Source organism: Macaca fascicularis, chromosome 13, assembly GCF_037993035.2.
Source record: "Macaca fascicularis isolate 582-1 chromosome 13, T2T-MFA8v1.1".
Lineage (NCBI taxonomy): Eukaryota > Metazoa > Chordata > Mammalia > Primates > Cercopithecidae > Macaca > Macaca fascicularis.
In genome coordinates, this window is record NC_088387.1 from 79,691,492 (window position 1) to 79,714,516 (window position 23,025).

Sequence of the window (23,025 nt, forward strand, 5' to 3'; positions counted from 1 at the left end):
CACGAAGTCATGGAATTTCTGGGTGAAAGGGTTTACATTTTTTTTTTTTTTGAGACGGAGTCTCGCTCTGTCGCCAGGTTGGAGTGCAGTGGGGTGATCTCGGCTCACTGCAACCTCCGCCTCCCGGGTTCAAGTGATTCTCTTGTCTCAGCCTCCTGAGTAGCTGGGACTACAGGCATGTGCCACCATACCCAGCTAATTTTTGTATTTTTAGTAGAGACAGGGTTTCATCATGTTGGCCAGGATGGTCTCTATCTGTTGACCTCGTGATCCGCCCACCTCGGCCTCCCAAAGTGCTGGGATTACAGGTGTGAGCCACTGCACCTGGCCAGGTTTACACATTTTTAAGGTTTTAAATTCCAGAAGGAATATCAGAACTATATAAAGTGAGTACAGATTCCTCCGGACCCTCAATAAATGTGAGTGTCAGAGTTAACATTTTTAAAACCCTGTAAATCTACATTTTTCTTAGGACTTAGAGAATTAGGCCAAAAAAAATTTAGACTTGATAGGCATTGGGGAGCAGATTCTTTTATTTGTTTTTTGTTTTTCTTGACATAGGGTCTCATTCTGTCTCCCAGGCTGGAGTGCAGTGGCACAATCATAGCTCACTATAGCCTCGACCTCCAGGGCTCAAGTAATCTTTCCACCTCAGCTTCCTGAGTAGTTGGGACCACAGGCATCTGTCATCATGCCTGGCTAATTAAAAAAAAAATTTTTTTTTGTAGAGACAGGGTTTCACTGTGTTGACCAGTCTGGACTCAAACTCTGGGGTTCAAGGGATCCTCCCATGTTGGCCTCCCAAAGTGTTGGGATGACAGGCATGAACCACCACGTCCAGCGGGGAACAGATTCTTAATGGGGGAAACTGTGGGGAAAGAAGAAGGTTAGGAGAGACATTTCTGTGAAAAAAGTAGGAAACAGACAGGATAAAGGTAGAGAAAAGAGATAAGTCAGAGGTGGAGTCTGGGCCTATGTCTGGGAGAAGACATGTGGAGGAAGAACTAAGCCCTTCAAGTGGAAATGCAGAGTTGCAATTCATCCATTTGCTTAACAAATATTTACTGAGCTCCTGCTCTGTACCAGGCAAGAGAGACACAGTCCCTCCTTTCATGAGCTAACCCTCCAGAGGGGGAGACAAATAATTAAAAGGTAAGCAGGCCAGGTGCGGTGGCTCGTGCCTGTAATCCCAACACTTTGGGAGGCCAAGGTGGGAGGATCACCTGACCCCAGGAGTTCAAGACCAGCCTGGGCAACATGGTGAATCCCTGTCTCTACAGATAATACAAAAATTAGCCCAGCCTGGTGACAGATGCCTGTAGTCCCTGCTGCTTGGGAGGCTGAGGCAGGCAGGGGAATTGCTTGAACCGGGGAGGTGGAGGTTGCAGTGAGCCGAGACTGCACCACTGCACTCCAGCCTGGGCAACAGAGTGAGACTCTGTCTCAACAACAACAACAAAAAAAAATCCTAAGTAGTAAATTCATAGATACAGAAAGTAAAATGGTGGTTGCCAGGGGCTGGGAGGAGGGGGAAATAAAGAATTGGTGTTTATGAGTACAGAGTTTCAGTTGGGGAAGAAAAAAAGTTCTGGAAATGGATAGTGGTGATGGTTGTACAATAATATTCTTAAGGCCACTGACCTGTATACTTAAAAATGGCTAAAATGGTTATATGTATTTTCGTACAAACACACACACACACGCACACACAGCTTTGTGAAGAAGTCAAGGGTGGATAAGCCAAGCATGGTGGCTCACACCTGTAATCCAAAAAATACAAAAATTAGCTGGGCGTGGTGGCACACACCCATAATTCTAGCTACTCAGGAGGCTGAGGCATGAGAATCATTTGAACCTGGGAGGTGGAGGTTGTGCTGAGCGGAGATCATGCCATGGCACTCCAGCCTGGGCAACAGAGCAAGACTCTGCCTCAAAAAAAACAAAAAACAAAAAACAAAAAAATAACCCAGAAAAAAAGAAGTCAAGGGTGGTGTTCTATTCCACAAAGAAGTGCAACTCTTCTTGTAATAAAGTCTATCATTTTTGAGTCTTCAATATGTGCCAGGTAAGCAATTTATTAATATATTATTTTCTTTTCTTTTCGCAATAACCCTGAGGTAGGTACTATCATCTGCATTATACACAGAAGGCAACTGAGGCCCAAAAAGGTTAAGTTCCTTGTTCAAAGTCTTGAGCTGATAAGGTGCAGTCAGGGATGGAATCTGGCTGGTTGGCTTCAGAGTGTAACCTTTAGCCCTCTTGCTGCATCCTCTTTCTAGTAAAAGGGACACAGTAGCTGAGTAGGCAGCAACTCTTGGTAAGGAGCTAAATGCAGGTTCTGGGAAATGTGGGCACCAGCAGTCTTGCATTCATGGGACTTGGATAAGTCAAAAACATTTTTTGCTGAGTTCTGGATTTCTGCACCCTCCACAGGGATTTTTTTTGAGCAGGGACGGTGGTTCCCTGCACTTTCCACAGCACGCTATAACACACTGTCACTTCTCCCCTGCAGCCCCCCTCCCTTTTCTTAGAACCCACTGCCTTTTTGACATGAAAAATGTACTATAACGAGTCTACTGGCTAATTAATTAAAAGGGAAAGAAATCCCAATCTTCACATATGAAATGATTAATTACATAAGCATTAACGCCTCTGCACACTCAGAATGGCACGTCTTCAATTTAAACTTTTGCAGCACATTATTTTCTGCTGATGTGTGTGTTTTATGCCCATACAAGGCCAATTTCTCATACACCCCAGCCCATTTCACAGCAAATGGCCCCAAATGGTGTTTATCCTGCTCATTAGGAGCCTATATCAATGAAGCAGGCCTGGCTGAGCTGCCTGTCCAGGCCTGCAGAGCCTGGTCTGGTACATCTGCTCTCTGCACCCTTTAGCTGCCTGGGACATACCAGCCCCCACCCCACTATTTAGGGCCTGGCTGCTGCAGGGTGAGTCCTTGGTGCTTTTCACAAGGCCAGGGCAGAACTCTGACATCAAAGAGTGCTGTAATGCAGTGCTTGCCCTTTATGGATTTTTAAAAGCTTATTGTTTGGCCCAGACACGTGGCTCCCAGCTGCCTGCTTACTGAATCTTTCCCTTGTTTGTTCTTAACCTGAAAAGTCTCATCTCCCTCTTCCTGCCCTGCTTCCCAGAGCTTGGTCTGCTGCTGCCCACCTATGTCCTGCTTAAGAACCCTTTGCTTCCCCTTACCTGTGACATCTTGGCTTGACCTTTGCCCCTTTCAAGGGGTGAAGCCAGGGCTTCAGGGCCTGCTCCATGGGGCTTGCTGGGGGATTGGGCTGTGGGTGGGCAGTCAGAAAGACTTGTGTACTGCTCCTTCGCTCGTGCCCACTGTCTGAGGACAGAGGCCACTTTATCTTCAGGGGATTCACCCGGGCCCAGGGGTGGCACTCAGATCTGCGGATATGAACTGGTTGCTGAACAAGCAGCAGCACATGAAACATTTCTCAGAGAAATAAGTCGCCACGTCACAAATCAGAAATGTTGAAATGCAGTGAGCTGCTGGATAGAGTGGTTGCCTAAATTAGGGTGAGAAACCTGACCTGTCATTAGCGATAGAAGAACTTGCCTATGCCTCTGGCTATAAAAACTGTAATATGCCGGGCGTGGTGGCTCACGCCTGTAATCCCAGCACTTTGGGAGGCCAAAGTGAGCGGATCGTGAGGTCAGGAGATCGAGACCATCCTGGCTAACATGGTGAAACCCCGTCTCTACTAAAAATACAAAAAATTAGCCAGGTGTGGTGGCGGCCACCTGTAGTCCCAGCTACTTGGGAGGCTAAGGCAGGAGAAAGTCGTGAATCTGGGAGGTGGAGCTTGCAGTGAGCCGGGATTGTACCACTGCACTCCAGCCTGGGCAACAGAGCGAGACTTCGTCTCAAAAAAAAAAAAAGAAAAAAGAAAAAACAAAGCCGTAAGATGATGTTAGAAGCCTACAGAGGCAAAAACCCTATGTGGCTAAAAGATGAAGCTATTAATGGTGAGCACATGCTGAGGATGGCACTTCCAATCTCCAGAAGCATATAATGGCATTTTTCCCACTGAAATTATAAAAAAGAAAAGCTATTATGGTTCAACATTTAGTCAGGAAATAAAGCACTTTTCAAAACAAATTGAAATTATTATTTTACTCCTGTAGTCTGAACTTATTAGCAAATAAGGTGGACTTCCTTCTTCTGTTCTTATTGTTTTTTTTTTGGCTTTTGTTTTTTTTTTTTTTGAGACAGGGTCTTGCTGTGTTCCCCAGGCTGGAGTGCAGTGGTGTGATCTTGGCTTACTGCAACTTCTGCCTCCCAGGCTCAAGTAATCCTCTCACTTCAGCCTCCCAAGTAGCTGAGACTACAGGCACGTGCCACCACACTTGACTACTTTTTTAAGGTTTTTGCAGAGACGAGATCTTGCTATGTTGCCCAGGCTGGTCTCAAACTCCTGGGCTTAAGCAATCCTCCTGCCTCAGCCTCCCAAAGTGCTGGGATTACAGGTGTGAGCCACTGCGCCCAGCCTGGATCTCCTTCTTTTGAGACTTGGACAAATAGGAAGGTTGCTCTTACGTTGGCTTTCTCTTTCAAACCTTAATCTCCTTACACATGTGTTAGCCAATATAGCCACTAGCTGTATGTGGCTATGTTTAAATTAAAAATTAAGTTCTTCAGTTGCACTAGCCACATTCCAAAATCTCAGTAGCCACAGGTGGATGGTGGCCACCATACCGGCCAGCACAGACACAGAACATGACCATCATCAGAGAACATACTATTGGACAGCACTGCTCATCTACTTTATTGTTGAATTTAACTCTGCATTTGTGGTAAAACTTACTGAACAGCATTTTTGCATCCTGTAAGGAATTTAACACCAATGAATCTTCTACAGGGTTAAATGATGTTGTTTCTTTATTTCATGGCCTTTCTTAGAAATGAAAAGCTCCCCATGGTTTTCTTTTACTTTTTATTTTTATTTTTTGAGATGGAGTCTCACTCTGTTGCCAGGCTGGAGGGCAGTGGCGTGATCTCGGCTCACTGCAACCTCCGCCTCCTGGGTTCAAGTGATTCTCCCGCCTCAGCCTCCTGAGTAGCTGGAACTACAGGCGCGCGCCACCACATGCAGCTAATTTTTTGTATTTTTAGTAGAAATGGGGTTTCACTATGTTAGCCAGGATGGTCTCTATCTCCTGATCTCGTGATCCACCCGCCTCATCCTCCCAAAGTACTGGGATTACAGGCATGAACCACCGCGCCCGGCCTCCCGATGATTTTGTAAATCAGAGGTCTGCAAGGCCAGGAGATGGTATAAATGTCTGATGGCAGCAGATCAGCCTCTGGCCTCCTTCCGCCAACCGCCTCACTGTTCCAGGGCCACTGCTGCTGTCCCCTCCTAACTGCCCCAGTTCCATTCACCCCAGCACCCTTTCACCTGACTCTACCCATTTTCCCTGGGGACCATCCCCTTATGGGCAGGACAGTGTCAAAACTGAGCAGCCTGCAGAGGCCCGGCCCCATAAGGGCGTGGTAGCAAAGTTCCATTTGTGCCCATGATGGGTGCTGAACAGCTGCAGGCCTCCAGTGGCTGTCAACTCAGGTGACATGTGATGTCAGCAAGGGAATTTAACGGAAATAGATTGGAAAAGAAATTCCTTCCTACAATATTTGCAATCAATATAAACATAGGTTTGGTCTTTTTTGCTTTGTTTTTAATTCTGAGGTGCAAAATCCTCACCAAGAATTATTCTTCTTGCATCATTTAACTTAGAATCCTACCGGGCTACTCACTCTGAAGCTTGCAGGATACATGGCAATTTTACAACCCACCGGAAAGGAAGTGCTAGTTGACTGACAGCATTACAGCTCTCTTAGAAGAGTCTATACCACCCCTCCCCCAGCTCTCTAATTTGATCAGCTCCTAGAGTGTACTTAGCTGGAGATGGACAGCCCCTGGCAGTCCCAGAGCCTGAAGAAAGTAGGCCTGGTAACCTGGTTTGGATTGCTATGGTTAAGACCTTGTCCTCCACACTAAGTGTTGGCTGGGCAGGCTTTCAGAACAAAAGGCAAAGTGCCTCTTGTTGAGACCTGCAAGACCCTCCTGGGGAAGGCATGATTTGAAGGCCCATGGCATCCACTGGGTCTCCTAGGTCTTCTGCAGGACCAGCTCTGTCCTTGCTGGGGAAGTTTCCTTGGTGCCTGTTTGTGTTGGGGGGTAAAGCCTGAAAAGCACTATGTACAGGCAGTCTCATTAGCCTACTGAAAAGCAATAATACTCCATTGTTTGTGGAAGAATCCTTTGCAATTAGAGCAAGCAGAGGAGAAATTATTAGGGAGCTAAGTTATTAAATCTGTTCCATGGAACATTAAAAAAACAAAAAAACAAAAAAACCCCCAAGCTCATTTTCCTGAGAGAAAATTTAATGCAATCTCTCCCTCTTTTAAAGCCACCTGATGCCACCATGTTAGGCCTGTAGCAGCAAGCTGATGCCCAAAACAGGAGGACATCACGGTGCTATGCCACAGAGAACAAGGCCGGGGCGTGTGCCAAGCAGGACAATGCAGGGAAGCCAAACACAGTGGGAGAAAACACAATAAAGTGAGACCCACCCGGATGGTAAACACAGCAGCAGAGCTACACACACACTTCCCTTCTGGGAGCAGTGGGGAAAGCAGCCAGCGAGGTCAGGAGATGGATGGAAACTGCTGGGGATGTGGGAAGCCTGGGGCACTAACTGGAGTTGTTATTGCCTTGGTAAGTCTAAGAGCTACCATTTACTGGGTGCTTGCTATGTGCCAAGGTTGGGGTCTACTGGAGAAGAGGACTGAAAGATTTGGCCAAATCCTACTCCATCCAGTCTGCCCAGTTGCTACAACTACTAGTAATAACAGTAACTGCTGCAGTTTAATGAGTGCTATTACGTCCTAGGCATTCATATGAATAAACTCAATCCTCACAAAGTAGATATTATTCCCATTTTATAGATAAAGAAACTGAGGCTCAGTGAAGAATCTTGTGGCAGATACATAAGCCACTAATTAAATACTGCTGATAATTGGCATCACAAGAACTTTCAATTCACTGGGTTAACAAGGTCCTCATTGCACAATGGTGGAAAAAGGAAAGTGATTTTTATGATTAGGGAACAGTTGTTGTGAGCTTTTTAAACAATACACACTGTTCATATTCAACTGTTACCTGTGTTATTCATATTACTAAATCATTTATTTTGACTAAGTGGAATTGCTTTAGAGAGACACTTAATGTAACCCATTCTTTAAATTTACAGAGATTTTTGTAATGCTCTCAACGTTTCTTTTTAGTGGGTGTGGGAGAGCTGGGGACAGGAAGGAAGGTGGGGTGTTAAAAGGCAAACATAGAAAAGATTCTTCATAAAAAAAGAAAACACATCTAGAAATGATTGCTCCATAAACAAAACATGAGTGCACACAGCAATTTCATGTTCTTGTTCCACCCACTCGGTTGTTCTTAATGATTCAAGAACAGAACTGCCTGGGCAGATTTACAGGCTCTGCGTTCCTGACATCTGTGCCGAAACAAGGCTATGTGTGTTACAGAGTGCTCGCTTCTTCCCAGGGGGAGAAAACACAAACACCTTGATTTGATTTTTACCTTTGCCATGGTTTAAATTAAAATAGATGTGGTTGTTCTCCAATATGCATCTGTGGGCTGTTAGGGTATAGGAGTGGTGCCAGGGAAGAGGACAGGGTAGCCTTGCAGTTTGGGGGTGGAAGAGATGTGAGGATCATACAATGAAACGCCAGCAATCCTGTCTGCATTGGGCTCTCCCTGCTGTCAGAAAGCTGAGCTTCAGCATAAGTCTTTTGCTGGAAACCTTTGGGTCATTTGGAATTGCTTTTCAGCAAATTTCTCCCCTGGCTCAGAGTGCCAATCGGTGATCACTGGAGGGCACAGCCATGCTAAGGGCAGGCGTGTGGCTGGAAGTTCCAGGCCCAGGGCCAGTGCCCCTTGACTTGGGCTTTCCAAGTTTCTCAGTTGTGCTTTTGGGAATGTCATACCCTCTCCACTTCCCTTTCTTTTAAGGAGGAGATTTGCCTTCCATTAGATACTTTTCACTGATTGATAACTTCCTCCTAGCTTTTTTTTTTTCTTTATAGGTTTTGTTTCCTAGACTACAGACCTGTCCATTTCTCGGAAGAAGACCCAGGCTGACTTCCCCAGCCCTCCTCCCCAAGTTAGCCATTTTGGAATCACTTGGCAGGCTGTGCCCAGGCACTAGTGGACACACGCTGGTACCTTTGCTACATGGTAATATGTGGCCAATCCTCTGATTTAGAACATCATTTCACCTCTGAGACTCAGAAGGGGGAAGTAACTTATTCAAGGTAACTGAGCTTATCAGTAGGAAGATCTGGGATCCAGACCCAGGTTAGTCAGGTACAGCCTGTGTTCTCGTCACCCTCTTCAGAAGGTGATCTTAGGGCTATGACTTTCAGTTTCTATGGAGCAGAAACTAAAGAAATGCCAAATCTCCACCATCTGAGAATCTGAGGAGAAAGGGGAAGCAAGTGAAATTATGTATTTGGCATTTGGAAGTGATCTGATTTTTAAATTTAATGCAATGCTAAAAGATTGGCTGGTATTTTAGTGGGATACCCAACTCCTCTCTTTGGTCTTCAAGTTTTACACAGATTCCTTATCTTTGGTGGCTGTTTTCATACCAGGATCCACCTGACAGCTCTAGTCTGACTGTCTCACAGCCTTAACTAATAGTTACTACTTCTGGGGGAAAGGAGACTGAAGAGGAAAGAGCAAGAGAGAGAGAAAGGGAAGGGGGCTGGGGAAATGGAAAGATTTGTAGATTACAATTTTGATTATAACTAGCTAACTTTATACAAACATAAACTAGACTCAAAACTCTAATGCTTTACATCATGCTAAATTAAATTTTGGCCTATATCAGTGACTAGAGATCCAGTTTTACTATTTTTACAAAATGTATTTCCTATATAGACTTCCAGGTATTTACATATTTTCTTTAAGCTTTTTCAGTACACACCATCTTATTTAATCCTTGCAATCACCCTGTAAACTGAAAATTTTATCTTGTGGCTAAGAGAGGTTAAGGAACTAGCCAAAGGTCATAAATCTAGTGCAGGGTTGGAATCTGGACATCCTGACCTTCAATGGCTAGCAGAGCACCCTATGTTTTTGTTGTTTGGAGACAGGCTCTTATTCTGTCACCCAGGCTGCAGTGCAATGGCACGATCTGGGCTCACTGCAGCCTCAACCTCCTGGGTTCAGGTGATCCTCCCACATTAGCCTCCCAAGTAGCTGGGACTGCAGGTGTGTGATCACGCCCGACTAATTTTTGTATTTTTTTCTTAGAGACAGGGTTTCACCATGTTGCCCAGGCTGGTCTCGAACTGCTGGATTCAAGTGATCCACTGGTCTTGGCCTCCGAAAGTGCTGGAATTACAGGTGTGAGCCACCACACCCAGCCCACCCCTTGCTTTGATACTGAATAGATTCAGTAGCTTTTCTATGGACAAAAAATTCTACTCCCTCAAAAGAAAATGATCCATTGACATTAGCCTCCTTAAGACCCAGGTGTGGTTCTTAATCTTCTTTCCCACTTGATCACTAATTTCCACGGCTGTCTGGGCACTGATGTAAGTAACTACCCAGAGTGGTTGCTCATTTCTCACAGCAATGTGTGGAGGTGATGTGTTTGTTCTTATTCATTTGTTCATTCATTCATTTTTTTTCTCCAACAGCCCTAGGAAGAAGAACCACTATAGTGTTAACTGTAATGGGCAGAATGGCCCTTGAGTCACCCTTCCTGTGGCCTAACACTTGGGCACTGTCACTTAAGAGGCCCCTCATATCTACTCAGGGGGTGATTAAAGAACATTCTAAATTACCTGGTAATTTGGGGGTGTAAATACATGAAAGCATGTTTAAAATTCTAATTTGTATGTTTTTGGTGGGCTTTGTGTAATTTCTTTTTTTTGGGTGACGAAGTTTTGTTCTTGTCAGCCAGGCTGAAGTGCAGTGGCATGATCGGGGCTCACTGCAACCTCTAACTCTTGGGTTCAAGCAATTCTTCTGACTCAGCCTCCCCTGTAGCTGGAATTACAGATGCATGCCACCATGTCCGGCTAATTTTTGTATTTGTAGTAGAGATGGGGTTTCGCCATGTTTGTTAGGTTGGTCTCGAACTCCTGATGTCAGGTGATCCACCCGCCTTGGCCTCCCAAAGTGCTGGGATTACAGGTGTGAGCCACCATTCCCAGCCGACTTTGTGTTATTTCTGTGTGTGTATGTGGGCTTACAGAACTCATGTATGCTCACTGTGAAATATTTCAACACTGCAGATGTATGTGAGGTAGAGAGTGGGAATCCTCAATGATGAGAAACCACCACCCATCCCCCAAACTGGAGGCCACTGCTAATCCTTTCATTCTATGCATAAGACAACACTGTGTGTACTGTAATTTTACAGATGATGTCAATGTAAAATAGCATGAATCTGGCTCTGGATCTCAACTTTTTTCTATGCATAATTAAGTGTATTTAAAATGATTTAAAATAAATTATGAGTCATACCTCAGCCTTTCTTAACCAGTGAGATGAAATGTGATGTGTCAAAATTGAGTTAAATCCATATTCTCCGTGGATGTGCTTTTGACTTGCACATAAGGAAAAGCAGGCAGGCAAAAGTGAGGCAGTTTCACACACTGTATTGACATTCAACAACGAGAAGGTCAGAGTAGGGAGTTGATGTCAATATGTTCATCCCGTACTGCAATAAAGCTGTCCCGGCAACTGCAATCCCAGCTGCCATTTTCCCTCCTTTGGGTGAGAAATGAGCCATTCAGACCCTCAGCTCTTTAGCTATGAAAACACCATGCTTTAAGAAAGATTTGGTTTTCAATATCAATATAATCTAGGTTTCAGGTTTGGAAGATGAAATTTCCACACCAGATACGGCTTTATTTGACAAAAAACAGTAAGAGATGACAGCTGAGATTTCTGCCACATGAAAATTACCGAATTGCATGGCAGGTGTCATCATTCTGAATATCATAAAGTGAGTTTAGCACTCCATTTTGCTTTCCAGTATTTTGCTGGGGATGCTTTTCTTAGGGTTATCACTAGCAGTTTTAAATGTTGGGAAAAATGTAAAAACACAGTAAACATAAACAACAATCGAAAAGGTAACACTTCACGATAACATTGCCCTATGTATGTTCCATTTTCTCTCAGGGAAACTACCCTAGAATGGGCAGAATCCTTCCAAAACAGGAGCCCGCCATGACCTCAACTCCTACAGGCCGACATGTTTTAATTCTGCCAGACCCACTAAGTGTCAATTTTTTAAAAGTCGGGTTTGGAAAAAATGAGAGAATTTTAAAAATTAACAACTATTTCACAGTTGGTTCCTATCTCTCCTCAGTATTACCCAATTTATATTTTATGTTGGATTTCCATTCATTCCCCAAGCGCTTTCACAGAGCGGCCTGCCAGAGGCCGTTAGCACACACCCTTCACAAATGGAGAAGCAGCGGTATTCAGATTCACCAGGAGCTGGACTGGCATTTGCACTCACTCAGTTCACTTGGTGGCTGGCAAGCTTCTCTGCACTCTGAGTCGTGGTCACTTCCCTTCAGAATAGAATGTGGGGAACGACCTGAAGGGATTGTGATAAAAAAAGATTGTCTTTGATGTTGGGTGGGATATGCAAATCTGAATGAGAATAGGGTGCCTCAGTACTGTCAGAGTGTGCTGTGTTTTATTTGGGAAATGAGACAAAATCTTCCCATGATCAGCCATTCCATGTGACATCCCAACCCACACTCCGCTACTGACATTTTATCTCCCACTGAACAGCCCGGCTGTTGTAACATTTTCAGGATTCTTAATTTATGTCTTGCAGGATCTAAAATCAGATGGCAGGAACTTTAAGAAAATAACCAGTGTTGACAGGCACCTTATAAAAGAAGCTGGTACACCTTAGTGCTGCTAAAAGTTCGAGAATATTCTTTAGTTTCTTCTTCCAAAATATGTCCAGAAGTCAGTGGGATGGAGACAGTGGCTGTCTGAAATCATTTAATTTCTCTTTTCAATCTAAACTCTACAAAAGACTTTTCTTTCACTCAGTATTTGCTAGCACCTGGGACTCAAGAAGGCTAATATCAATGGATCATTTTCTTTTGAGGTAGTCAAACTTTTTGTCTGTAGAAAAATCTTCCTGAATCTATTCAGTATCAAAACATGGGATGGGCCTGGCATGGTGGCTCACGCCTGTAATCCCAGCACTTTGGGAGTCTGAGTTCGGCAGATCACTTGAGCCCAGAGAGTTTGAGACCAGCCTGGGAAACATGGTGAAACCCCAGCTCTACTAAAATACAAAAAATTAGCCAGGCATGGTGGCACGCACCTGTGGTTCCCGCTACCCTGGAGACTGAGGTAGGAGAATCACCTGAGCCTGGGAAGTCAAAGCTGCAATGAGCCGAGATCACAACCCTGCACTCCAGCCTGGATGACAGAGTGAGACCCTCTTTCAAAATAAAAATAAAAAAATAAATAAATAGGAAATCACTAGTCCCAAACCACTTATCCTTGGAGAAATAAGGACATAAACCCAAATCGCATGTTCTTTCCATTATATCACAATGCTGCTTTGTAAAAGTGGCAACTTTGGGCTGGCTTACATGAATCCGCTGAAACCTTTACAACGTATTGGCAGTGCTGCATACTTGGGGCTCTTGAACTTAGGCCTGCAACCAGGATGCTGGTGTACACCCTCACCTGGAGTGCTCAGCTTTGATCCTCCTTTTTTCAGAATGGCTTCATATCTATTTATTTGTAGCATAGTGCTTAACAGTAGGAAGTCTTGAGCCAAATGCCTAGCTTTGCCACTTAACCCTGACCTGAGCAAGTTACTTAGCTTCTTCAGGAGTCATTTTCCTGTATTGTAAATGGAGATGAGAATAGCACTTACCTTATAGGATTGTTGTGAAGATTAAATGAGTTTGGGAAAATACTCTATATAGGTCTGTTAGTATCATCCATTAATTTGCAACATGATTTCATAAATGCATCTAGAATATGCCTGTGTAAACCTATGGTTAGATGATGAAGCTAAGAAAAGCCCTGGTCCGGGCCGGGCGCGGTGGCTCAAGCCTGTAATCCCAGCACTTTGGGAGGCCGAGACGGGCGGATCACAAGGTCAGGAGATCGAGACCATCCTGGCTAACATGGTGAAACCCCGTCTCTACTAAAAATACAAAAAACTAGCCGGGCGAGGTGGCGGGGGCCTGTAGTCCCAGCTACTTGGGAGGCTGAGGCAGGAGAATGGCGTGAACCCGGGAGGCGGAGCTTGCAGTGAGCTGAGATCCGGCCACTGCACTCCAGCCTGGGCGACAGAGCGAGACTCTGTCTCAAAAAAAAAAAAAAAAAAAAAAAAAAAAAGAAAAGCCCTGGTCCATCCCTGGAGAGTAAGAAACTAGTATACTCCTTTTACACGGTACCTTGCACACAGCACAGACTTAACAGACATATTTAAATTGAACTGAGGCGAATGCTACTAGAACTAAAAGCGGTAGTTCCAGATCTTTCAGGCTCAAGGTCCAGATTTTACAAGTGTTTCTGATCACCCTCCCCCTACCTCATTTATCGCAAAGAGCGGAGGCCAGGAAAAGGATGAATAACCAATGACCTTAAAACCCAGGTGAGAGTAAAAACCAGTTCTGATAAACTGTGTGACATTTACATCCTGGTACCTGAGCTTTAGGTCACTCTGCATGTGTAATTCCTCTGCACAAAGCCCAGGAGGCTACTTTTATATTATTGGGGCAAATCTCCCAACAGCCCTCGGTACTAAACAGCCTTCAGCAGGTGCTTCCAAATTTTCTCATTTGCTTCAACTCCCAGGTTGCCAGGGGAAGCTTGGCGACAGGTCTATACTCCTGGGCAGACTGAGTAACAGCAGGATACTTCAAGAGGTGCTCTAGGTCGGAAGGAAATAAATGAGACTACGATCAAGTAAAGTTTGGTAAAGGAAGAGACGCCTTCACCCCGACGACCAGGCGGTGGCTTCGCAGCACAGACTCTCTCCGCTGGTGGAGTTCCCACCCGGCCTCGATATAGTCCCGCCCCTACCCAGACCACGCCCACCAATCACCGCCCTCTCCCTCCCAGGCCCCGCCTAGAGCCGGCCCCTTTTAGAGCCTGCCCCTCACCTGACTCCGACACTGCCGGGATTAGTCCGCCGGGCTTAGTGCGCGAGGCGCTTGCGCATTTCTTGAGTTGTCGTGGCACTGCCCAAATCTAAATGGGGTAAAGAGGGAACTTCATATTTCCTACAGACACAGCGGCTTTTCGTGCTCTCTTAGAGCTAGTTTTGCCTTTCGTGATCCTGAGAACCCTGGCTTTTGGTTCCCCAGTGCGGCTTAAGAGAGCAGGTTTTAAGTTAGGCGATCTTCGGGCAGCCCTAGTCCCGGCACCGGGTCCTTGCGCTGACTCTTGGGACCACAGCCTGGGAGGCGGGGTCCTTCTCTGGGGCGGTCGCGTTGGCAGCGCATGCAGGAAGCCGGACTCTGGGCGTCATGTACTACAAATTTAGTGGCTTCACGCAGAAGTTGGCGGGAGCGTGGGCTTCGGAGGCCTATAGCCCGCAGGTACGAGTGGCGCCTAGCCAGCTCGGACATGAGAAGTGGCAGCCCGAGCCTCGGCGACAAGCAGTCGCGGCGTTGGAGCCAGGAGAGGCTTCTGCCCGCTGTCGAGTTCGTTTCTGTTCTCCTTGCACCTTCCGGGGCCTCTCCACACCAGCGTACGGTGGTCACTGAGGCTTCTCTTTGTGTACCTGCTCACCTGGTGGGGCTGGCCTGGCGTGGAAGTTTGGTCTGGCACACTGCAGGGGTCAAGGTGACCCCTGGGGTCACTTGTCTAAAAGGGATGGTTTGGGGGAGTCCCCAGTGTGACCCGAGTCAGAGGTTCGGCCTTCTCCCTCTCTTTGAAGACATCTGGCTTTCGGCCTCCCTGTCGTTTCTTTGTCACCTCCTGCCACAGCCCCATAGGCAGCCTAACTTGAGCACGAGATTAGAGAGCGGGGATAAAGGCTTTTAGGGAAACCGTGGGGCAGGGGGTTGGGGGGCTGTGATCTGGATTAGGAGATTTAACAGGTTACTTAACACGTTCAGGGATGGAAGTTGCATGCAGCGAGGTTACACTTTCCCGATTGTAAAATGTTTGACAGATGCTCATTGTTTGGGTAGTCTGAAAAGTATTCCATTTCACGCAGGTTCTGCCAATTGGAGTTTGAGTCTCCATGTGTTGTGGGTAAACGAGGGATTTTAGAGCCCCAGACGTGCCTTTTCAAATCATGGCGTTTTCCGCTTAAATTGTGTGACCTTGGCCAAGTTACTTAATTTATTGTGAACTCAGCTTCATCCAGGGCGGCGTTAGTACACTTTAAAATGAGGTGTGTCAAGTGACCAACAGTTTGGGCAGGTGGTTGGTTCTGAATAAGTGTGAACCGTTCATCAGAAGCTGTCTGAGACAGTATATTCCCTCCTCATCCTCCTAGAGAAGTGTGGGAAGGGTCGGTGAGATACGCAGTCAGACTGCAGTAGTAAGGGACCCAGGTGGGGTGTAAAGGATACTCCTTTACTGTTGCTTCATTCTCCTTTTTCTGTGGGACACTACAACTTGCCCCAGAAGGCAGATGTTTAAGAAAGATGTCAGACCTGGTACTATAGCTCACGCCTGTAAATCACAGCACTTTGGGAGGCTGAGACGGCAGGGTCGCTTGAGCCCAGGAGTTTGAGATCACCTGGGGCAACATAGTGAGACCCTGTCTTTAAAAACAAAAACTAAAAAGCAGAATGATTCTAATCTAGGATAGGAAGGGTAAGTTGTTGTTGTTGTTGTTGTTGTTGTTTTGCGGGAGTTAATGGGGGAGTTGCGGTGGGAACGGAAAGGAAGAGTTTAGGGTTTATAAATGTTGAGCTTGTGATATGTCATGCTTGGTAGCAGCTAGATTTTTGAATATGGAGTTTAATAAAGTTAGATGTCTTTAGCCCATAGGTGGTAGAATCTGGTGGGTAAATTACCCAGGAAGTTTGTAGGGAAGAAAGGTTGGATCATAGTTAAGAGTACAGAAGCATGAAGGGAGGGTGGAGAAGGAAAATGTGTTTAAAGAATAGACCGGGTGAGAAGGGAAACCAGTGTGGTGTCACCGAAATCAAATTGGTAATGACTTGTAAGGAAGGAACAGTCAGCAGTGTTACACTTCTTTTACAGATTATGTGGGGAAATGACCATTTCTATCATCTGCTCCTATAAAGCGTATTCTTCAGTGTATGGATCTTAAATGTTACAGTTTGATGAGTTTGGACAAACCCACGCGCTGTATAACCACACCTCCCTCAATATACAGAATGTTACATCATCCCAGGAAGTTCCCTTTTACCCTCTGTCAATCCCTGCCACCTTCCTATTCTGACTTTTATCATCATAAATAGATAGTTTTCCTTTTTTTTGGACTTCATGTAAATGGAAGCAGCTCTCACTCAGGCTGGAGTGTAATGGCACAGTCATAGTTCACTGTAGACTTTCATTCCTGGGCTCAAGTAATAGTCCTCCTTTCGTCTCTGAAAATGCTGGGATTACAGATGTGAGCCACCATGTCTGGCTGCTAGCCTATTTAAATATTTTTGAGGTTAGTCCCTGTTGTACGTATCAGTAGTTAATCCTTTTATCGTCTTATTCTTCTGTAGGGTTTCATTTTATAAATATATCACAGTTTATTCTGTTGGTGGTAGTAGATGTTCTTTTATTTTTTAAAAATATTTTTTGAGGCAGGCTCTTGCTGTGTTGCAGTCTGATCTTGAACTTTTGGGCTCAGGCAGTCCTCTCACCTCAGCCCCCTGAGTGACTGGGGTTACAGATGTGTACCACCACACCTGGTTTATGTTCTTTTAATATATCTTTAGCCTAATCTAGGTTTTGTTGCTTAGTAAGAAAAAAGTAAATTTTTTGACTAAAAACTGGCGTATTGTAATAAAATGGGCACTCAGCAGAGATGACCTTGAGATGAGTTTGATATAGATAGGGCTTTCAGATTTCTAGTACCTCTCCTCGTGAATCGTGTTTCTCTTGAGAATTTGAACTTCTTTAGTTACTTAAAGATGCCTCAAACTATGTTGAAAAGAAGTGATATTGTGTAGGCTTTATATGAATTGTAAATTTCTGAGTGATTGTGACAGGTGCCCTCCCAACTAGGTGCTCTGAGTTTGGTAATTAGGAGTATTTCAGCTTTTTCCTTTCCTGGAAATATATAATGAAGATGTTTGTAGCTTTTAGTAGTAAGTAAAGTGAATAATTTACCATGCATTAAATAACATAACATGGAAAAGGTGGTTCAGTAACAATTGCACAGATAGAGATTTGTAAGTCAGCTTGACAGCGAGTGGTTGGTGGGATAGCGTTTTCCGTTGGTTGAAAAGCGTCTTCCTTATCTTTCTCTGAACTGCGTCAACAATAAATTGAGACCAATAAGCACATGAACATGTTTAACGTCTTTAGTTATTAGAGAAGAGCAAATCACAACCACAGTGAGATACCATTTAATATCCACCAGAATGCCTAGAATCAAAAAGACAGACGATAACAACTATTGGTGAGGATGTAGAGAAACGAAACCTATTACATTTGTGGTGGGATGGTGGGAATGGTAAAATGACGCAGCCACTTTGGAAAACAGTTTGGCAGTTTGTTAAAAAGGAAATATAATTTTACTATGTGATCTAGGAATTCCTCTCCCAGTTAAGATGGCAGAATGGTATTCTAGATAAAGGGAACTGTGAGAGTAACGGAAGGGAGGGGGTCTGGAGGAGAAGTGTTGAGTAGGTAAGTTTGACTGTGGAGGATGGAGGTAAATCATGAAGGGCCTAGGATGGTAGGACTTAATTTTGTGAGGCACGAGTAGGAAGTTACAGAGCAACTTGATGCAGAGTTGTGGTAGAGTTTGTCCTTTCAGATGAGACAGATGTTGGGGATGAGGAGGGAGGGCTTCAGGATGATTGGTGAATTGGTGCTTTTCACAGTGACAGGGAGTTCCTGAATGGGCTTATGAGTGAATTTTGGACATGATGAGTGTGCGGTGTCAGAAGGACACGGAGGTAGGTGGTGATGTCTAGCTTACAATTAGAAATAAATAGAGGTCAGGTGTGGTGGCTCACCCTGGTAATCCCAGTGTTTTGGGAGGTGAGGGCAGGAGAATAGCTTGAGGCCAGTCGTTTGAGACCAGCCTCGGCAACACAGTGAGAACCCATCTCTACAAAAAAAAGAAAAATTAGCTGGGCATGGTGACACATACTTGTAGTCCTAGCTACTCAGGAGGCTGAGGTGGGAGGATCACTTGAGCCCAGGAGTTTGAGGCTGCAGTGAGCTGTGATCAATGCATTGCACTCCAACCTGGGTGACAGTGTGAGATCCTGTCTATAAACAGAACAAAACAAAAAGCCAAATGAATTGAGTCATTGCAGATTGAAACTGGTTTCCAGTCCTAAATTACAGTGAAAAGGTTCGTACATTTCTGTCATTTAAAAATTAAAATTATGAGGAGTAATCCTCTTTTCTCTCCACCCTCGTCCCCAAACCTAAGAGGTAGAAGAAAAGGAAAATGTTACAACCAACTTTTAGAGGGAAAATAATTTTTACTTTTCTTTTTTTTTTTTTTTGAGACGGAGTCTGGCTTTGTGTTCCAGGCTGGAGTGCAGTGGTGCAATCTCAGCTCACTGCAAGCTCTGCCCCCTGGGTTCACACCATTCTCCTGCCTCAGCCTCCTCAGTAGCTGGGACTACAGGTGCTCGCCACCACACCTGGCTAATTTTTTGTATTTTTATTAGAGACGAGGTTTCACCGTGTTAGCCAGGATGGTCTTGATCTCCTGACCTTGTGATCTGCCTGCCTTGGCCTCCCAAAGTGCTGGGATTACAGGCGTGAGCCACTGGGCCCGGCATGTTTACTTTTCTCTTTAAAAATTTGGAGCAATTGAAATAAACCAGGAAAAACTCAATTACTAAATGTGGTTAAGGTTGAATGGTTCTTAATTTTGGAGGTGGGCTTATTTAAGCAGCTAAGAGATTCAGTATTGAAAAGTAAAGTATGTGATTTTTCTTGATCTATGGTCCACTTATTTTTAATTTTATTTTGATACAGGGTTTCTGTCGCCCAGGCTGGAGTATAGTGGTATGATCATGGTTCACTACAGCCTCAACCACCTGGGCTCAAGTCATCTTCCCACCTCAGCTTCCTAAGTAGCTGGGACCACAGGTGTGCACCACTGTACCTGGCTAATTTTTTGATATTTTGTAGAAACAAAGTCTCAATATGTTGCCCAGGCTGATCTCAAACTCCTGAGTGAAGTGATTCTCCCACCTCAGCCTCTCAAAGCGGTGGGACCACAGGCATGAGCCATCACACCCGGCCTGTCCACTTATTGTAAGAACAGCTTTCAGTTATTATTGCTGTGGGAATTGTGGATGCCCTGCCATCAAATACCAATTTATCAGACTTTGTTTTTGAGATACTGAAACCTACATTGTGGTGAAGCTATAGCTTTCTTTAGTTTATTTAAACATTCTGCATGTATTTAGTGAATGCACTTTCTCTGCCAGTTGCTTTTCTAAGTCTTGGAATATAGGAGCAGTGAGCAAGATGTGCCTAAATCCTGTGCTCATGGAGCTTCCGTTGTAGTGGGGGAGACACAGTAAGCAAAGTAAAATGTAGTATGTTAGGTGGTGATAAGTGCTGTGGAGAAAAATAAAGAGGGTAAGTTGTTAGTAGGGCAAGGGGGAGGACATGCGGTTTTTGAAAGGCTGGTCAGAAAGATCTCACTGAGAAGGTGGCTTATGGGGATGGGTAAAGACCTGAAGAACGTGAGGGTATAAGCCACGTGGATGCCTGGGGAAGAGCATTCTAGGCAGAGAGAACATGGCTGTGCTTGGGAGGTTTCAGGAGCTAGATCGGTGGGCTAGGGAGGAGGAGGGGAATGATAGAAGTGGGGCTAGGCTGGGGCGCAGTGGCTCGTGCCTGTAATCCCAGCTCTTCGGGTGGCTGAGGCTGGAGGATCTGCTTGAGCTAAGGAGTTTGAGACTAGCCAACATAGAGGAACTCTGTGTCTACAAAAAAAATTTTTTTTTTTTTAATACAGTTTTGCTTTTGTTGCCCAGGCTGGAATGCAATGGTGCAATCTCTGCTCACCGCAACCTCTGCCCCCTGGATTCAAGCAATTCTCCTGGCTCAGCCTCCTGAGTAGCTGGGATGACAGGCATGTGCCACCAAGCCCAGCTAATTTAGTATTTTTAGTAGAGATAGTGTTTCTCCATGTTGGTCAGGCTGGTCTTGAACTCCCAACCTCAGGTGATTCCCCCTGCCTTGGCTTCCCAAAGTGCTGGGATTACAGATATGAGCCACCGCGCCCGGCCTACAATTTTTTAAAAAATTAGCTGGATGTGGTGGTGCACGCCTGACATCTCAGCTACTCAGGAGGTTGAAGTGGGTGGGTTCCTTAAGCCCAGGAGGCTGAGGCTACAGTGAGCTGTGATTGTACCACTACACTCCAGCCTGAATGACAGAGCAAGACCCTGTCTCAAAAAATAAAAAATAAGAGGGGCTAAGAAAGGGATGCACTTTGTAGAGCTCAGAAAGTCATTGTGAGAACTTTAGGGGTCACTCAGTGAGATAGGAGGCCTTTTGGAGGGTTTGAGCTGACTAGTGACATCCTGTGTTTTAATGAAATCATTGGTTGCTGTAATAAGAGTAGACTTCATGGCAGCAAACGAGTGGAAGCCGAGAGACCAATTGGGAGGCTGTTGTGGAAATCCAGGGGCTTAGACTCGAGTGTGAATTGGTGGAGGTAGGTGAGAAGTGGTCAGATTCTGAATATATTTTGAAGGTAGAGCCTCATACATTTACAGTGTATGAGGGAGAGGTGTCAATAATATTTCCAAGGTTTTGGCCAGGTGCGGAGGCTCACGCCTGTAATCCCAGCACTTTGCGAGGCCAAGGTGGGCAGATCACCTGAGGTGAGGAGTTCAAGACCAGCCTGACCAGTATGGTGAAACCCTGTCTCTACTAAAAATATAAAAATTAGCCGGGCGTGGTGGTACACACCTGTGGTCCCAGCTACATGGGAGGCTGAGGCAGGAGAATCGCTTGAACCCGGGAGGTGGAGGTTGCACTGAGCCAAGATGCGCTACTGCACTCTAGCTTGGAAGATAGAGTGAGACTTCGTCTCAAAAAAATAAAAAGAGTATTTCCAAGGTTTTGGCCTGAGTGCCTGGAAGTTTGGCACTGTCGTTGTTGTGATGAGGAGGGACATGTTTGAGACTGACAGTTCTTGCAGTCTTGGAGTAGGCAGAGGTGAAGAGATTTACGCCGAATCCTCTCCTGTAGATAAAGCTTCCTGGTCATTTCCAATCTTGAGAAGCCTAGTGCTAGTGATCCAGCTGCCTTGAAACATTAGGAATGTTCACTACCTTTTCCTGTGGTACCAGAACAGCTAAGTTACCGATAGTACGGTGTAATAAAAACGTGAGTTTGAATCCCATCTTCCTTATGGGATCTCTGAGCATTGTTTTAATCAGCTGTAACATGGGCTAATCATAACTTATTTATAGGGTTGTTCTGAAGATTAAATTCAACAGAGTGAGACCCTGACTCAAAAATAAATAAATAAATAAATAAGTAAATAAATAAATAAAATGAATTTGATAGTTACAAAGACTGTGGAAAGTTGAAAAACTTATTATTATAAACAAAAACAGAATGAGGCTGGGCTTGATGGCTCACACCTGTAATCCCAGCACTTTGAAGGCTCAGGTGGGAGGATCGCTGGAGCTCAGGAGTTCAAGACCGGCCTGGGCAACATAGCCAGACCCTGTCTACAAAAAATTAAAAATTTAGCCAAGTGTGGTGACATTTTCCTGTAGTCCCAGATACTCAGGGGGCTGAGGCAGGAAGATCGCTTGAGCCTGGGAATTGGAGGCTGCAGTGAGTCAGGATCATGCCACCGCACTCTAGCCTGAGTGACAAAGCAAGAGCCTGGCTCAAAAAGGAAGAAAGGCAGAATGGGCCGGGTGTGGTGGCTCACGCCTGTAATCCCAGCACTTTGGGAGGCCAAGGTTGGTGGATCACCTGAGGTCAGGAGTTCGAGACCAGCCTGGCCAACATGGCAAAACCCCATCTCTATGAAAAATACAAAAATTAGCTGGGCGTGGTGGCACATACCTGTAGTCCCAGCTACTCAGGAGGCTGAGACAGGAGAATGGCTTGAACGTGAGAGGTGGAGGTTGTTGTGAGCCGAGATTGCACCACTGCACTCCAGCCAGGGCAACAGAGCGAGACTTCGTCTCAAAAAAAAAAAAAAAAAGCAGAATGTAGGACTTTACACTGACTATTAAGTTATTAAACCTGAATAAACACTGGAGGCAAATTTACAATTTATGACAATTAATGGGATAAGATAATGAGATTATAGGTAACTTCAATTCTATACATTTTTACAATATTATAAAGGGAAATACGGAATTAATTTAAAATTGCGATGGTTGATATTCCTGTTTTCAGATGATACTGTTCAAAAACCTTGCTGTAGTTTTGAATCACTGCATGGTTGGACAAACAAATATAATCCCTTCAAAAATACTCTCACATTAGTCCTGTTGAAACATGAATTTACTTTCAAACCATTTTTGTAGATCCTTGGTAGAAAGGGTTTTTACATTTTTGCGTTCAAGAAGAAATGGTTATTTCAAGGAGAAAATATGGTGAGCTCACAGAATGATATAAAGGAGTATCTGACATTCTGTATCCAGTTCAAACCACGATCCTTGTTAGCCTTTTGATCTCGATCGCAGAGCCTCTGTTTGCCTCTCTGACTCCTCTGATGCTCTGTTTTGAGTGTGTTACATTTCTGAATGTAGGCTGACATCTTACTGACCAAACTTTCTCTTTAAATGGGCTGTTG

The 23,025-nt window shown here is 44.9% G+C and overlaps 1 protein-coding gene across 7 annotated transcripts in view; it reads left to right on the plus strand.

The window, feature by feature from the left end:
- The first annotated feature begins 14,540 nt into the window (after positions 1-14,540).
- COX7A2L (cytochrome c oxidase subunit 7A2 like) overlaps positions 14,541-23,025 on the plus strand; it is a 29,184-nt gene continuing 20,699 nt past the window's right edge. For 4 of the 7 annotated variants that reach the window (XR_010580488.2, XR_010580487.2, XR_006691722.3 and 1 more), the window contains exon 1: positions 14,541-14,773. Coding sequence is in view for 2 of the 7 variants with exons in the window: in XM_045369436.2 (XP_045225371.1) it covers positions 14,597-14,773 (177 nt within the window). In the remaining 5 variants the exon portion in view is untranslated. Of the gene's footprint in view, positions 14,821-23,025 lie in introns of all 7 variants that reach the window. The other 3 variants (XR_012422453.1, XM_005576021.4, XR_012422454.1) reach the window with 2 other exon arrangements.